We start from the raw sequence: 14,965 nt of genomic DNA on the forward strand, positions 1-14,965 counted from the left end.
GATTTTCATACCCTGACTTCATTGTTTAACTCTGGTTGTGTTTAATATGTTCATCAACCACCGTCACAGTGAAAGAAAATGGGAAATAGGTGCAGCGATTTATTGAAATATCCAAATGTGCATGGTAATACAGCATATACAGCTAGGTCAATATATATTTGGACACTGCCTCAAGTTTTGTTTTGTTTTGTTATCTGTTTACTGAAACATATTCCAATTATAATTCTATGATGGACATGGACATATTGTGTAGAATGTCAGCTTTCATTTGAATTGGATGAAGGGTTTAGAAGTTTCAGCTCCTTAACATGTGCCACCCTCTTTCGAAAGGGACCAAAAGTAAGTGGACATTGACTCAAAGGCTATTTAATGGGCAGGTGTGGGCAAATCCTTCATTATGTCATTATCAATTAGGCAGATAAAAGGCCTGGACTTGATCTGAGGTGACTGTGTAGTGTTTGCATTTCGAAGATTGTCCAACATGCAGTCAAAGGAGCTCTCCGTGCAAGTAAAACAAGACATCCTTAAGCTGTGAAAACAGAAAAATTAAACAAAAACATGTGTTAAAACTGTGTTATCTTTGGCATTTTTTGTCACTTAAAGTAAAGAAATTTGGGGAAATTTTGCAATTTAAAACTGGTCCTCTGCTAAGTTTTCTGTCACGTGTAAACACAACACTGGTTCATCCCTTTGAGTTAGGTGCGTTTATATGGTTGAATGATTAATAGGTCGGTGTAAATGGTTGAAAAAGCAAAAAACATTCCTCTGAAAATGGTCAGGCACAAGGACACAGCAGCTAATGTCCAAAGACAAACTTTGACAGACCTACAGAAACCCTAAAGAACTATTATTTAAGACCACTTCAAAAATAAATCACAAGAAGTAAAATATAAAGAAATGAAGGGTAGCGCTAGACTTTTTGCACAAAGCTGTGTGTAGACACAAAATAAGGAAAATAAAATGGGTCCACGTTAAACATTAATTGAGATATACTTTCCCACACATCTCCAGCGCATTGCAAAATTAATTGTTAGCCTTGGCCTTTTAATAAAAACTATAAAAAAATTAAACAAGCAATGCATTGAACAAAAATAAACTTGTTCTCTTTTTTTACTTATTCAATAAACCTATGTAGTTTTCCATCGTTGTTTACAGCTGCTGGAGAGAAGGGGGGGGGAAGCTATTCCAATAAACAGAGTTTTTATTATGCGTGGAAGGGTGGGTGGGCCGCATGGTGACGTTTTCTGTACACCCCACCACACACACGCGCACAGACACGCACATCGTGGCTGGCGGAACCAATTACATCCCCTCTTGTTGGTGTACATGCCAAATGAGCACCCGCACAATCGGGCTCCACTGGCTGTCCCCCCGCGTGCATCTCCGGCTCGTGTTCGGACCGCAAAAGTATCCAGAAACAGCCACACGGCGTAGTTTCGCTGCCAGAGGGGAGGGGGACTGTTTCTGCTCCTGTCGGTCGGTCTGCGCCCCGCTCGCTGCTAGCCCACCTTTGACATAAACACGGCTGAGAGCAAATGGCAGAGCAGGAGGAGCAGCCGATAGCTGGCCGGTCGCTGACGGGACAAGCGGTGGCTCTTGCCCGGCTACTGCACCATGAGTGTACCAGTCTGCTCCGGCTATACGTGAGTGATCAGAGTAGCCACTCTTTCTGCTTAGCTCATGCGGGTCATTCTGTCTGGGACGCTCCCCTCCCAGTTATTTGGAGCTTTCTTTAAAGCCGTAGTGTTTCAGTATCCAGGCAGCTTGCTACCTGTCGCTTTTGGACTGTGTCTGTCTTTCACAGCAGGATTTAACGCTGACTAGTTTGTTTTTGGAGCAGATACTGGAGGGAGGGGGGTAATTACACTAAAAAATACCCTCCACCCCCACCACTCAATTTCCCAAGGGGAACCTAATGGATAGATTGTATTGGATTTTTTTTCCCCTGCTGCCATCCATCCTTTTAGAAAAGCTCTTAACCGATCAGTTTAATCAATGGTTATCTCTTGGTCCCTGAAATAGACTTATACTAAAATGAGATTAAAGGGTGCAAGGTAAGTGACCTGTTTGCATCGGAGTGGGACAAATTTATATTTATTTATCTTTTCAGACGGAGAGGGAGACCTTCCTGTCCAGCTACACCCCAGATGGGAAGCGCCTCGTGTCCGCGTCCCCAGAATCTGAGGAGCCCAGCACGGAGGAGCAGGTGCACTTGCTGCACTCTGCTCTGCGACAGTGCCTCGGGCTGCTCCACCGTGTTATCCAGAAGGAAGAGGAGGAGTGGGGCAAGCTGGAGGATGAGTACGAGTCCATGAGGAAGAACGTGCGAGCCCGACTGGAACACTTGCTCTACAGCACCAAAGGTTTGGTGGAGACTGACGGCACCAACCTGGAGGTTACCCCTGATAATCAGTGTAATGAGGTAAATGAGGTGCCGTTTCGGGGGTTTTGTAGTTAGTCATGTCCTTGTGGCCTTTCCTCTATTATGGTGACACTCACAACTGTCCACAGCCCATAACACATTAAAAGTGGCGGTGGGCAATACGGCCTCAAAATATATCACAATATTTCAAGAACGTTTGGGAGATTTCTGACAATCTAGGGGAAAATACCGAAAAACGTTTTATTGATACTTGCAACCTAGCAGCATTTTTCACCCTTTTCCAGTGAGCTGACACACTTCCTTATTGTGAAGTGTGAATCTATGGAAACAGGTGCCAGCAGCAGTTGCATTATAGTGCAATAGCAGTGACGAAGGACAGGAAAATGTGAGCTCAGAAGTAGCTTAGGTAGAGTTTTCCCCGGAAATTTTAACTAATGTATAAAATAACTTCTTCACACTGAGATCCAGTGTGAACCCTCTGCTCCCTCTAACTCTGCAGGAGCAGCACAGTATCATCACATAATAACACTGAAAATATATGCTTTGCCTGTGATGTTGTATCTCAGCTCAAGCTTTTTAACCAGCTGCTTAAATCCCTCCTTCACCGCCGTATAACCGCATCAGTAATTTCCATCCACTGTCTGCTCTTCCTGACGCATCGAGTGCAGCTAGTGAGCGCTCCAGCGATGCTCGTGGAGTCATCTGATCGCTGTGTGGTGGCGCATCACCAGCTGATCATCTCTCCTCCTTCATTGCTTGGTAGTAATAGTGTGGTTTCTGTCTCATGTAGTGAACCAAGCTTGTCATTTCCACCTTCAGTGGGAGCAGATGTTTTCTGTTTTGTTTGGGCTTGTTGCAGTAGCTCCCTTTTTAGGTACTAAATCATCATCACTGGAGGCTGACGCACAGCTCTCGGCGTCAGACATGCCCAGGTTTGTCTCCTTTATTTATATTTATACTCTAGGGAATGTAAATGGTGTCGGAATAGCAGTAAAGTCAGCAGTGATTTATTTTACATCACGTAAAAATTCATACAGGTATCATCGCATGTGATATGGTTCGACACAACCCTGATTAAAAATTAAACTTTGTGGCATCATATAGACTAAAACCGTGCATGCAGCGCAGTATGCTGTAAAGGTTTATTATGATGTGTATTTATGTCCCTGGCTTTCTCCATGTAACTGATTTCAACCCTTTGACATCGGGTTGACCAAGTAAACCCCCTGAAGTGGATAAAATTCAGTTTCAACACCTACATCTATGAGCTTAAATGCATTTATTTTAAAGTCATCACAATATTTGGATCGTGAACGGCAAATCTGACTAAGAACCCGAAAAAAGAAGTTTATTTTAGAGTAGCCAGGCTCTGACTTTACATTCTCATCAGATGGAAAACCTAAAATCTCAGCACGGTTGTGACTAAACCCTGTATTACATGAATTACAGCTTTTGTGTGAATGTGACTAACGCTGTTTACAAACAGTTCAAATCATTAGTTCAGGCCCTGAAATGTTCAAGAAAACCCTGGTTGTATTTGTCCTTTTACATCGACAACAGACTAAACGGATGGATATTTCTCCCACAGGTTGGTGGGGGACAAAATAGAGGGCTGTAGGTCACCCCAATAGAGCACTTCTCTCCCAGACTGCTGGCTTACTTGGTGTTACTAGAGTATTTAAAAGTAGAATGGGAGGCAGAGGCTTCAGCTTTCAGGCTCTTCTTCTGTTGAACCAGCTCCCAGTTTGGATTAAGAAGACAGAAACCCTCTGTACTTTTAAAATTAGGCCTAAAACTTTCCTTTTTGATGAAGGATATAGTTAGGGCTGCATCAGGTGACCCTGAATCCTCCATTGCTGCTGCAAGCTTCCCATAATCCACTGTTTATTCTTTATTCACTTTTTTCCACTCACTGTGGCTCTCTTCCACAGTGTGTCTCTGTCCTTTCTTCCTCCCCTCACATCCAGCAGATCCAGTCCCATGTGGTCCCAGCAGATAGCCGCTCCTCCCTGAGACTGGTTCTGCTAGAGGTTACTTCCTGTTAAAAGGGAGTTTTTCCTTCCCTTGGTTGCCAACTGCATGCTCATAGGGGATCGTCTGATTATTGAAGTCTTCACCTTACAATATAAACCACCTTAAAGTGACTCCTGTTGTGATTTGGCACTATATAAAACTGAATTGAAGCACCAAATATTTAATGTGAAGTCATCTGGTTGTTGATAACTTCAGATGTATGCTAATGGTACTTTGTAGCCATTGGATGTGTGATTTAAGTGCTTGTTTGTGAAATTGTCATTGTCAAATATAAAGGGTGGCATTAATTTTAATTAGTTATTTAGTAAACAATCCAAATGAGTTTCACCAAGTGTGGACATGTTCATTAGGCCAAAACAGTTTCTTAGCAGATTTTGAATGCAAGGGCTCACTCCTAATGAGAGACATCTATTGCTATGTCTTGCTCTCTTCTGTGTAGGAAACCGACGGCTCTGGGGGAGTTTTCGGGTTCAAACTCTGGACCTACCAAGTGCTGCTGGAGCTGATCCACTGGTCTGATCATGCCGCGAAAACTCTCCATGTGTTGCACACGGAGAGAGAAGGAGCAGAGGAGGCCTAAATTCCCTAGTTAGAGTCGATCGGCATCTACGAACGAGCTTATTCAGCAGCCAGCTTTCCCCTTGATGTATTCCAAATTCAAAATTGTAAGGTGATGTGGAATATACTCTGTGAACACTCAAATAAAATCCCAGCTAAGCTCCTTTAGCCAAGTAAACAGCTTTTCTTAGGCATTACTATTTCCACAGCAAGCGCTAAAGAGCCCTCTGGTTTCCCACAGTTGTCGGTTCTTTGGACAAAAAAAAGAGTGTGCAGACTTTACACTTGTGTAACCATCAGTTTGCTTTGTGCAGTGGCATTTAAGAGCGTTTGAAAGTGACTTTTTTGTGTATGCTGTGTATACCGTAATTTATTTTATTTAAGTAGATTTACTTTTGATGACTAACTACCTGCTGTTCTTAACACTCCAAAATCTGACTGCTAGACTAACACCATAAAAACACGACTGTTAAACTGTGACTGACATGCAGCTAAATATGTAGCCATTTACTAATTTAAACAGCTTTTTTTCATGTACCACGTTACTAACACATCTAACGATTCCAAATTAGATTTCATGTTGTCGTGTATAGGCTGGCTGATCGGATGTTTATGGGGCTGGCACAGTCTGTGATGATCAAGTGTCATGTTTTGCTGCTTTGGTCGCCAGGTTCTCTCCTGTTGTTATACTTGAATTTGCTGCTACACTGTTCACAAGTTGGAACTACTGGACCAGTGGTTCTCAAACTTTTTTTTTTTTCTCTCCTGCCCTCGGATGGATATTTTACAGTAGAGCCGTACTGTCTGTTACCAAAACTATCAAACATTCTGAAACGCAGCAATTTCACTGTAGTCTAAAATGCCTGACACAGTATACGCTCACGCAGTGAATGAGCTGTGACTTGCACACTTGCCGGTATGGTGAATATCCGATGACCATGCTTTTCTTTTATGTCTGTGATGAATAACTGGATGTTTATTGAAGATTAAAAGCTCATCTAAATATTTGTTTTTTGTTGGTATTGATTCTACTTTGTCTTCTGGGTCGTGTCCTATGATCTCTGATGTCAAGCGTGTCGCTGTGGCATTGGATACAAGTTAATTCAAGCCACACTGTAAAAGATCAAATATCTATAATAAACATGGCTAGGGCATCAAGTCTGAGGCATGCAGACAGTATGATGAACTGCACTTAGGATTAGGTTTTTAGACAATTGCACATTTCGGTCTAGTTTTTTTCTTTGCAAACCACTACGGAGGGTTTTAATGCAGTTTTCAGCTTTAACTTCAGGGCTTTAATGAAAATACTGCTTGACCTTTTTAGACCTTAGACCTTGACCTTTTTAGAAATTACGATCGTTTTTATACACAACCCCCATTTTTAGGAACTGAAAAGTCCCTGGACAACTGGCTTGTCTGTTTATTTAAAATCCACTTTGGTGGCATACAGAAGCATAATGACAGAAATTGTGTCAATGTTACTACTGACCTAACAGCAGGTCATACCCAGCAAACATGCCCCCTTCCTGACGCAGCCCTCAAGGGATAGTTATCTCCTAGCTGTTTTGGTGCCAAGAAAATAAACCATTAGTATAGATGAGGGGTGGACACTTAATTTTCCAAAGACCTCCTGTGAGAAACTGGGACTGTTGTGAAAGGCTGCACCAGTAAGATGAACTCCATTCTGCTCAATTTCATCTTTTTATAAGCTTGGTGCGGACCTCCACTGCAGTCACAGTTTTTCAAATAGCCTCTTAGGAAAATGAATTGTCCACCTCTGATAATAAAAATATGATTTAGACTTGTCACATAATATGTAATAATTGGTAAATCATTTCAATTTTGTGTTTACTTTTTCTTTGCTTTTTAAACCAGTCGCACGTTGTTTTAGGTTCTTGTTAAGATCGCTTGAGCAGTACAATTGCTGATCATGGATGACCCTGAGGACATGTAACGTCTAGTGAAGTAAGAGAGAGGAAGGTTCAGTAGTGGTGTAAGTCGGGGGAATGATTGAAGAAAAAGCATAAGAGTTCAAAGACCTCTCCCATGTGATATATAAGCCACAACCATCTCACAACCTACATGCTACAATGTAACAAGCTCGTCGACAAGTGTGTCCTCTCTCTGAATAAAATCAATGTCTGAAAGTCGTGATGCACACAGCATAGCACCCATGAAGCTATTACATACAAACGTTGCATACTTAAGCGTGAGTATATAACAGAGAGGTAATGCTGCTGCAGCTGAGATTAGGTCAAAGGTCATTTTACTGTACATCTGTTGATATATTAAGCAGTTATCATAAAATGTACAACGTTACTCTTTCCCATCATTGTTTAATATATTTTATACTTTAGTCCTTTCTCTTTAAAAAAAAAGTGTGAAAAAGTCAACACTGTATTCGAAACTGTTTCCTGCTTTGTAACCAACAAATCACTCAACATAGAAAGAAACTGTGTGTTTACTTTCACTGAGGCCAAGTAATCTTACATTAAAGATGAATTTCACTACAGGACATCAACATCTGTAGGGATGGTGCTTAGGGAACGCTGAGAAACTTTGTTACATGACATAAAAGAATATGCATGCATTTTCAAAAAGATTTGAATTCTCGGATATTGTAGCACAAAAATAAATAGAAACTGAGGGGAAAAGTCAATGCAGAATAAAAGGATTTCCATGATCAGTTTGCCACAGCAGCATTTTGTGTCTTTTTTGGGGTCGGGTCACAGATTCTCAAGATTATCAGACACAATTTTATCCCGAGCTAAAGCAGCGTGAAGAAATATTCCACAACAAGTAAACTGATCCATGCCACCCACCATTTTTATCCTGAAGCCATAACTGGTTTCCATGAGAAGCAAAAAAAAAAAAAAAGCAGGAAGAAAATGACTTTGCGTTTTCACTTAGGGAATTGCATGTAATGTTTTTTCACATTTGCGAAGCTACATTTCTTGAAACCTTCCACCTTTTTATCTCAAAAGTGCAAAAGCCGGTTGTTAAAAATACATTCACAAAATCTCAGACTCTTGACAACACCAAACATCAAAACAGTTTTATCAATGCTCACAGCCAATGTTTTCAGATCACACACACAGCGCACCGATGGTAAAAAAAAAAAAAAAAAAAGAACCACACAACTGTGTAAAAAACAAAACAAGAGAAAAACATGCAGTTAAATCATATATTATCATTATATGATGGTGAATATGTATACAGCAACATTCAGGATTGCTACAAAATGATAAATGATACGTACGTGACCTCTTTGTCCTGCTTCATTCATCCATATATGCAAACCAAAGATAAAATTGTTAATAAAGTCTTATGTAACGTGTACTTTATGTCTCATGTTTTCTGAAATTTTCTGAAATCGTTCGTTTTTGAGTGAGAAAATGAGTTTCAAAGTATTGTAATCATTTAAGTGGCGTATTAAACATATTAAACATTCACTAGCAGGGGAAACAAGTAAGTCTTTCATTTTTGTAAAAATGTGTTATGTATATGTATTGTCATTGAGCAAATAAGAACATCACCAGCCAACCCCCCTTATCTCTAAAAAAAAAACAGCTTTTCGTGCACTCAGAAAACCTGTTTTCATCTTTGTGATAGTCCATTTTGCAGATGGTAATTAAAAATGTTTATTTAGCTTTTCAGCTTAAAAGTTAGGGCAATTTTATCACATTTAGTTGGTTTTCACTGGGATTGAGGGTATGAAAGACTGTAATCTGAGACGTAATGATGACTAAAGCTGTAAAACAGCCTAGACTTTAAAATGCTGTTCTGTGTTATCGTGAGGTATACGAAATTTAAACGCACTTGGATACGTGTATTTAGCAGGTATAGTTATATTAGTTGTATTTCACTCGTGTCTGCTGCTAGTCTTTATTTCTGTTTTAGGTCTTTGAAAGTTAAACTGTCGCCATATGAAGTAAACATATACATAAATAACACGCCAATAAAATTAAACTAGCTTCTCGCTCATAGAGGTGAGTGCTCCCCATTTTACCAATAGAACCCCAAAGGATGTTGTGCACATGCGCGTTGTGCAATCTACCGGAGCGCGAGAGGTAGGGAAGGCAGTTCTAATGGCGGAGAATGTTCGGTCGCCTTTTGACTACCGGGAGCCACCGACCCTCGACAGCGACGGGGATGGAAGCAAACCGCCGCCACCACGGGGGTGAGTGAGACCGGCGAGCCTCCGGTTTGTGGCCGCGAGCGATCCTTTTTTCTCAGCGGAGATTTGTGAGCAAAATGCAACGCCGTAGACGCACGCGCCGTGCGCGTCTCTTTAGTTACCATTAGAAGCCCTTTTTTCGCGTGCATGATTTCAGCGTAATATTGCAGAAAACGGGGAATGGAAAGTGATTTTCGTTCAGCTGCGGGTTGCAGCTGGTGTGCCCGGCGAAGGTGCATCTCTCCCCCATCCAACCCGCTGTGCATTTAAGCGCCATCCTTTTATTTTTTGAGATTTTGACGGGACAGAAGTACCAACGTTAGCCGTTGGAAGCTAACGGGGCTAGCCGTGGTTTAGCATTGATGTTAGCATGTCCTCAACAGGAGCCGTCAGCTGTGTAACCCAGACTGTCAGTTATATCTCTCCCTCTCCTCGGTAACGTCAGTCATATGATTTCTTAGACTGAACGTATTATTCAAAGACAATGTCGTTCAGCTCTCAGCACTTCTCGAGTGCTCAGCTGCTGTAGATCATGACTCGTGGCTTGTGTGGTGTAAGTAAACAAAGTTGCTGACCGCGACCAAAATGCCCCCAAAAACACTTAACTGTCACCGTGCTCAGTGAATTAGGCACGCAGTGTTTTGCTAATCATGCTTCTTTTTTTCTTTTTTTTGGTCATTTCCTTTTTACAGACTGACGTGATTGCTTAAAGGGGTGGGGCCATTTTTGATTAATAAGTGTAGTGTTAAGCCTCACAATAGCTGTGCAGTAGATCAGGGTTTGTTAATCCTCTCCAATGATCACCTCTTCTCTGCATTTTTATTAGTTAGCCACATGATGTAAATCCAGTAGTATTTGAGTAGACTGCATGAGATTATTTTTCCGTTGAATGCATTGATCTATTTGTTTGTAGAACAATAACTTAAACACAAATATGTCCTATGAAGCTTATATGTTGTCTTATATTAAACTTATATGGACATAATGCAAGAGATTTTCTGGGAAGTAGTTTGGAATTGGTCTCCAGCAGCTTTGACGCCATGCTTTTTTACGTGTGTGTGTGTGTGTGTGTGTGGGGTGGGGTGGGGTGGGAGGGTTGTTTTTTGTTTTAATACTCTTGGCACCATCTGCAGCACATGTTCACATCAGTGCTTAGCAGGTGGTGGTGCAGAGTCCAGAGGGGTCAGATAATTTCTAAATGGGCGACAACTACCACCGTGAGGACTTCCTGTTTCATTGAGGGTGCTGGCAAAATTGTGCAGAATGAGTTGAGCCCTCTGAAGCTGTAGACCTACAATGTAATCCAATGTTCACGATGCGATTTTTAAAAAATCTGTTAGTTTTCAGTGTAAGGCCATTGCCGTTTTAATTTCACACAAACTAGCAGCAGCCACAAAATAATAGTTACGGTCCACCACCACAGCAAGCTGGGTATTTAAACTTCTAATGTGCATGGTAATTTGTGTAGTCACACTCCCAATGATTGCAAATTGTGTTTATCTTTCACAATCGATGAGTCTTTATCCAAACAATCAACACACTTTACCAGGCTGCCAGCATTGCCAGCAAAGGCAAAGTAACCTTTCCTGTAAGAAAAGAAATAATAATAAAAAAGAATAACATTCATAGTTTTTAATTAACGTTCAGACATATAGTCAGTGTTACATCCATCTACAAATATTATTTTGTGTGTAAATAATTGTATTTTTTTCACCATGTAGGTGAATTGAAGTCAAAGAGTCAATGTAACTGGGTTCATCGGAAGTGAACAGGTTCTCCATAGGTGAACTCTGTTGATATAAGAGGTTATAAGTTTCTAATGTTTGTGAAATACATTAAAGATTTCTTTAGCAAATCACTAATTATATAGAAGTGTTATTTATAAAGACAGCAGTCAGTACAAACGTTACTGAACATATGTTGTCCTGTAAAAACAAGTACACCTTTACGCCTTCCACGCCTCCTGAGAACCGAGGATGCAAGTATCTTATAGTTTAACTCTTTTTGGGAAGTCCTGCCTATCTGAAGTTAAGAGGCCACCCGAACACATGAGATATCATTGGAAAGGCCAGGATGTCCTCCTTTGAGCACAGCAGAACTTTTCAGGGTAGCTCAAATAAGTCAAAAGATATAGACCAACAGAATGGCTCTTTTTTTTTTTTCTCTCTCTGCATGATAATTGTATAAAATGACAGAAAAGGTTCTTGTAGCTTACTGCCCCGGGTGTCTTGAATCGATACAACATAGTGTTTGCCCGTCTATAACTGAAATGGAAGTAGTAGACCTGTTTTATTTAATCTGTAGTATAGCGGAGAAACATGAACTTCTGTCATTTAGTTGTTTATCTATGACTTAACCACCTTGGTGTAGTATGAATGATGATGGCGGTGGAGACTTTATCAATAGGAAAAGCTGAAAAAAGATTAAACATTACAGCTAAAAGGTCAAAATCTAAGCACTCCTTCACATTTTCTAAAGCGTTCCAGTGGGCCAGATTGGAGTCTGGTCAGTTCTGGCCCTGGGCTTTAACGTTTGACATCCTTGATCTACAGGCCTCAGTTAGCATGTTAAATATTAAAGTTCATGACAGTGAGCAATTAGAAAAAACTGAATAAGTATGGCTTGTTGGAAAAGGTTGCTAGGAGGAAGTCTGTTTTCTAAAAGAAACATGTTTACAAAGTTACATCTGAGCAAACCATAAGACTTCTGGAGCGATATCCTTTGGCTAGTTTAGACCAAAGTGCAGATGACCTCTTACCAGCTGTCAGCAGAGTGGTGGAGGGGTGATGATTTGGGTTTTCTGTGCAGCCACATAACTGAACAGCTTGTAGTCATTGAGTTAACCACGAGCTCTCTGTATACCAAAGTATTCTTTAGTCAGATGTGAGGCTATCTGTCTGACAGCTAAAGCTTGGCAGAAACTGGGTCGAGCAGCAGGACAGCGATCTCAATCACAGCAGCAAATCTACAACAGAATGACTGAAAAACAAAAGAATTGAGGTGCTGCGATGCGATGACCCAGTCAGAGTCCAGACCTCTACAAAACTGAAATACTGAAGCGAGACTTGAGCATAAACAAATGCCTCCAAACCACAATGAACTGAAGCTACGCTGTAAAGAAGGCTGGACCAAAATTCCTGATAAAATCATGGAGAACACAATTCCTTCAAGCTGAGGTGGTTCTTTAAGCTGTTCAATCATGGTGTTGTACTATATTAGAGTTTGTTTGGTTGTTGTTGTTTTTCTTTTTTAAACTACGTCATGCCAAACAAATTTAAATATGTTTGGTAGGGTTTAGTACAATTTTCTGTGATACTTGTATGTATTTGTGTTTTTAAAGCATTTGTTAGATCACAATATCTAAACTTTGGGCATTTGATGAGACAGATTACTGATTCAGTACCAGTGTTGAGCTAGTACAATATATTCCTCATTGAGGAGACTGGGGATATTTTAATGTATGTGATGACATCAGGCTTGACTTAAACACTGCATTCCTAACTTTATAAAACAAAATGTAGAAAATTGAATATTTATTAGTAAAAGAATTATCGAAAGCACACATTTTATTTTTTATTATTAACCTAATTTATTAGAACTGGTCTCATTTCAGCTCAGCTGTAAAGATTTTACCACATCCTCTTGCCACTTAAAGTCAGACTAGTTTACTCTTTTCCCTGCTGACACTGTGAGTGCACCTGCTTTCTCACACACACACACACGTATGTAGAGTAGAGCTGAGATATATTAACATGAAGTTGAGTTGACAACTAAATATTAAGTTACAGTAAATGCAATATAAAAAAAATTCCACACAGATGTTGCATCAACATAACGAGAGTGACAGCGAGTCAGAGCGCGAGAGAAAGAGAGGTGCTGACAGGGAAAGTGTTGACATCAGTCATGCCAGCTCGCTCAGCCACAATTTGTGGTTAAGTTACAAATGCTGTTGGCTGCACCAGCAGCAGACTGTTTCCTGTTAGCTTCCTTCTTTCCTTGTTTGCTCTCCCACTAGCAGGTGGTGCACTGATGTAGATGTGCAGTGTAGTAAATGCATAAAGTCACAGAATCCATTTTTAATAGATCAACCCAACACTGAAGTTTCTAGATCCTGCTCTAGTCCTCATCATATATCCCAAAAATTTTTTTTAAAGTCACAAGTTTAAAATGGTTTTCTTATCACTTTTTACCACCGTGACCAGTTAAGTAGGTCATCCACGTGAGCATACACCTGTATTGCTTTGCTGCAGGTACACACGATCACTTTGTTTGCTCTGCGATCCATTCCCGTGTTTATACAAAGTCTTCATGTGAGTGTGCTGGGTTTTTTTGTTTGTTTGTTTTCTAAATGAAGACCTGACGTTGTTTCTACAGCCGTGTGTGTGGGAGGAAAAGGAAGGGAACACCTGTAAAGGTGTGTGACCGAGCATATGTGACAGAAGATGAAGAGGAGGAGAGCATGTCAGAGCACAGCTACAGCCCCGGTAAATGTGAAGACTCACACAATGTGTTTGCCACCTGGTGTTGATGTGTTTTTGTCCACTGATACCTAGGTGAGAGAAAGAAAATGTTACTTTCCAAACCTGTGAAGTGATAACAAGTGTGAGTGGAGCTATTATGCTAATTTCCAACTCAGATGACCCAGTATATAACAGCTTGTTTCAATCTGTTTTCTTTTACTTTAAAGGCAACCTCCATTTACTGCTACTTTCTTTTTTCTTTTCTTCCTGATTGGATGTCCCTCAATTTTTAGCAGCAAGTGGGTGGGGATTCTGTATCCACAACCAAAGCTATGTAGCTGAGAGGACCTTGTTATGGATAGCCTTTAACGGCATACAGAGCCAAGCATAAAAAAAAAAACAAGCTTCAGGGTCTTTCTGAGCTCATGCAGACCTGAAGTTTTGAAACTTGCCATGCTTAATAAACGAATTCACCATTTTAACATTGTGTATATATGGGAAAAGGAATATGGAGAAGCATAATGGGTCCTATTTAAAACGTTTACTCTGTCCCAGGTGATGGCCAGTACCCTGAGGGTGCAGAAGACCGCCTCCCTCCACCAGGGAGTCCCTACTACCTGCCTGACCCCACTCAGCTCTGGTAAGTAGGACCCTCACCACTTTGCTCAGATGATCTTTGAGGGGAAAAAAAGACTCATGTGGAGCTAGCCACACCTGCAAGCTAGCGCAGTGTCACAGAAAAGGAAAGTTAATTCTGTAGGCAGAAAGTTTCAAGAGAGGTGCTAAATTGAGTTTGTTTTTTCGCTGACGAAAAAGCAAGGCTCCTACATTCATCAACCTCAGAACATTCATATGTGCTTTTCATTGTCATTTTGAAACCACACACATGTAAAGACGTGGAGCCACGTAGGGGTACAGAGGCTTCAGAAAGTCACTGAAATGGAAAAGAGGCAGAGAGCTGCAACTTTCTGGTTCAACTGTAAAGGAAAGTTTCATTATATGAAAGGAAATTGCTAAGTTGGTTAGGCCATTCAGATGGTGATTTTACACCAAAAAACCCAAACTGTGAGGTTGATGATTTGTAAGTTTTTATGTGCATCCATGCGTTTTGCTTTTTTGAAATTTCCCACTGAATGATAGTCATGTTCAGGCCTGTGAAGCAAGCAGTGTACCTGTATAAATATAACTGCAGAGAAAAAATAACTAAACTGGCTTTAGCCATGTGACTGATTTTATTAATGCACCACACTCCCAGCAGATACCATATTCATGTTGATGCAGGTTGGTTTTATTGTGGCCTTCTTGTAAAACACTTTCGGTTGATTAACTGGAATAATGGCTAAGCAGGGCTCT

General features: G+C 40.7%; 2 protein-coding genes across 2 annotated transcripts in view; both read left to right on the forward strand.

Moving 5' to 3' along the window:
- The first annotated feature begins 1,231 nt into the window (after nt 1-1,231).
- On the forward strand, nt 1,232-5,980 carry LOC102193816 (ciliary neurotrophic factor-like). The gene is made up of 3 exons (XM_005750361.1): nt 1,232-1,643; nt 2,111-2,422; nt 4,857-5,980. Exons 1-3 carry the CDS (start codon nt 1,536-1,538, stop codon nt 4,995-4,997), a joined length of 561 nt encoding a protein of 186 aa, XP_005750418.1. The 5' UTR covers nt 1,232-1,535; the 3' UTR covers nt 4,998-5,980.
- Nucleotides 5,981-9,005: 3,025 nt separating this feature from the next.
- LOC102194099 (uncharacterized) overlaps nt 9,006-14,965 on the forward strand; it is a 12,429-nt gene continuing 6,469 nt past the window's right edge. Inside the window, exons 1-3 of the mRNA XM_005750362.1 lie at nt 9,006-9,155; nt 13,527-13,636; nt 14,168-14,252. Of these exons, the coding sequence (XP_005750419.1) occupies nt 9,013-9,155; nt 13,527-13,636; nt 14,168-14,252 (338 nt within the window). The 5' untranslated portion in view covers nt 9,006-9,012. The remainder of the gene's footprint in view (nt 9,156-13,526; nt 13,637-14,167; nt 14,253-14,965) is intronic.

Source organism: Pundamilia nyererei, unplaced genomic scaffold (assembly GCF_000239375.1).
Source record: "Pundamilia nyererei isolate P.nyererei 1_Seehausen unplaced genomic scaffold, PunNye1.0 scaffold00271, whole genome shotgun sequence".
Classification (NCBI taxonomy): Eukaryota; Metazoa; Chordata; class Actinopteri; order Cichliformes; family Cichlidae; genus Pundamilia; species Pundamilia nyererei.

Excerpts from the sequence above, each read along its gene's own strand:
- LOC102193816 (XM_005750361.1), top strand. The coding sequence starts at position 1,536 with ATGGCAGAGCAGGAGGAGCAGCCGATAGCTGGCCGGTCGCTGACGGGA. Across the intron at positions 1,644-2,110 it reads CCAGTCTGCTCCGGCTATAC|ACGGAGAGGGAGACCTTCCT; the intron begins GTGAGTGATCAG and ends TTATCTTTTCAG. Across the intron at positions 2,423-4,856 it reads CTGATAATCAGTGTAATGAG|GAAACCGACGGCTCTGGGGG; the intron begins GTAAATGAGGTG and ends TCTTCTGTGTAG.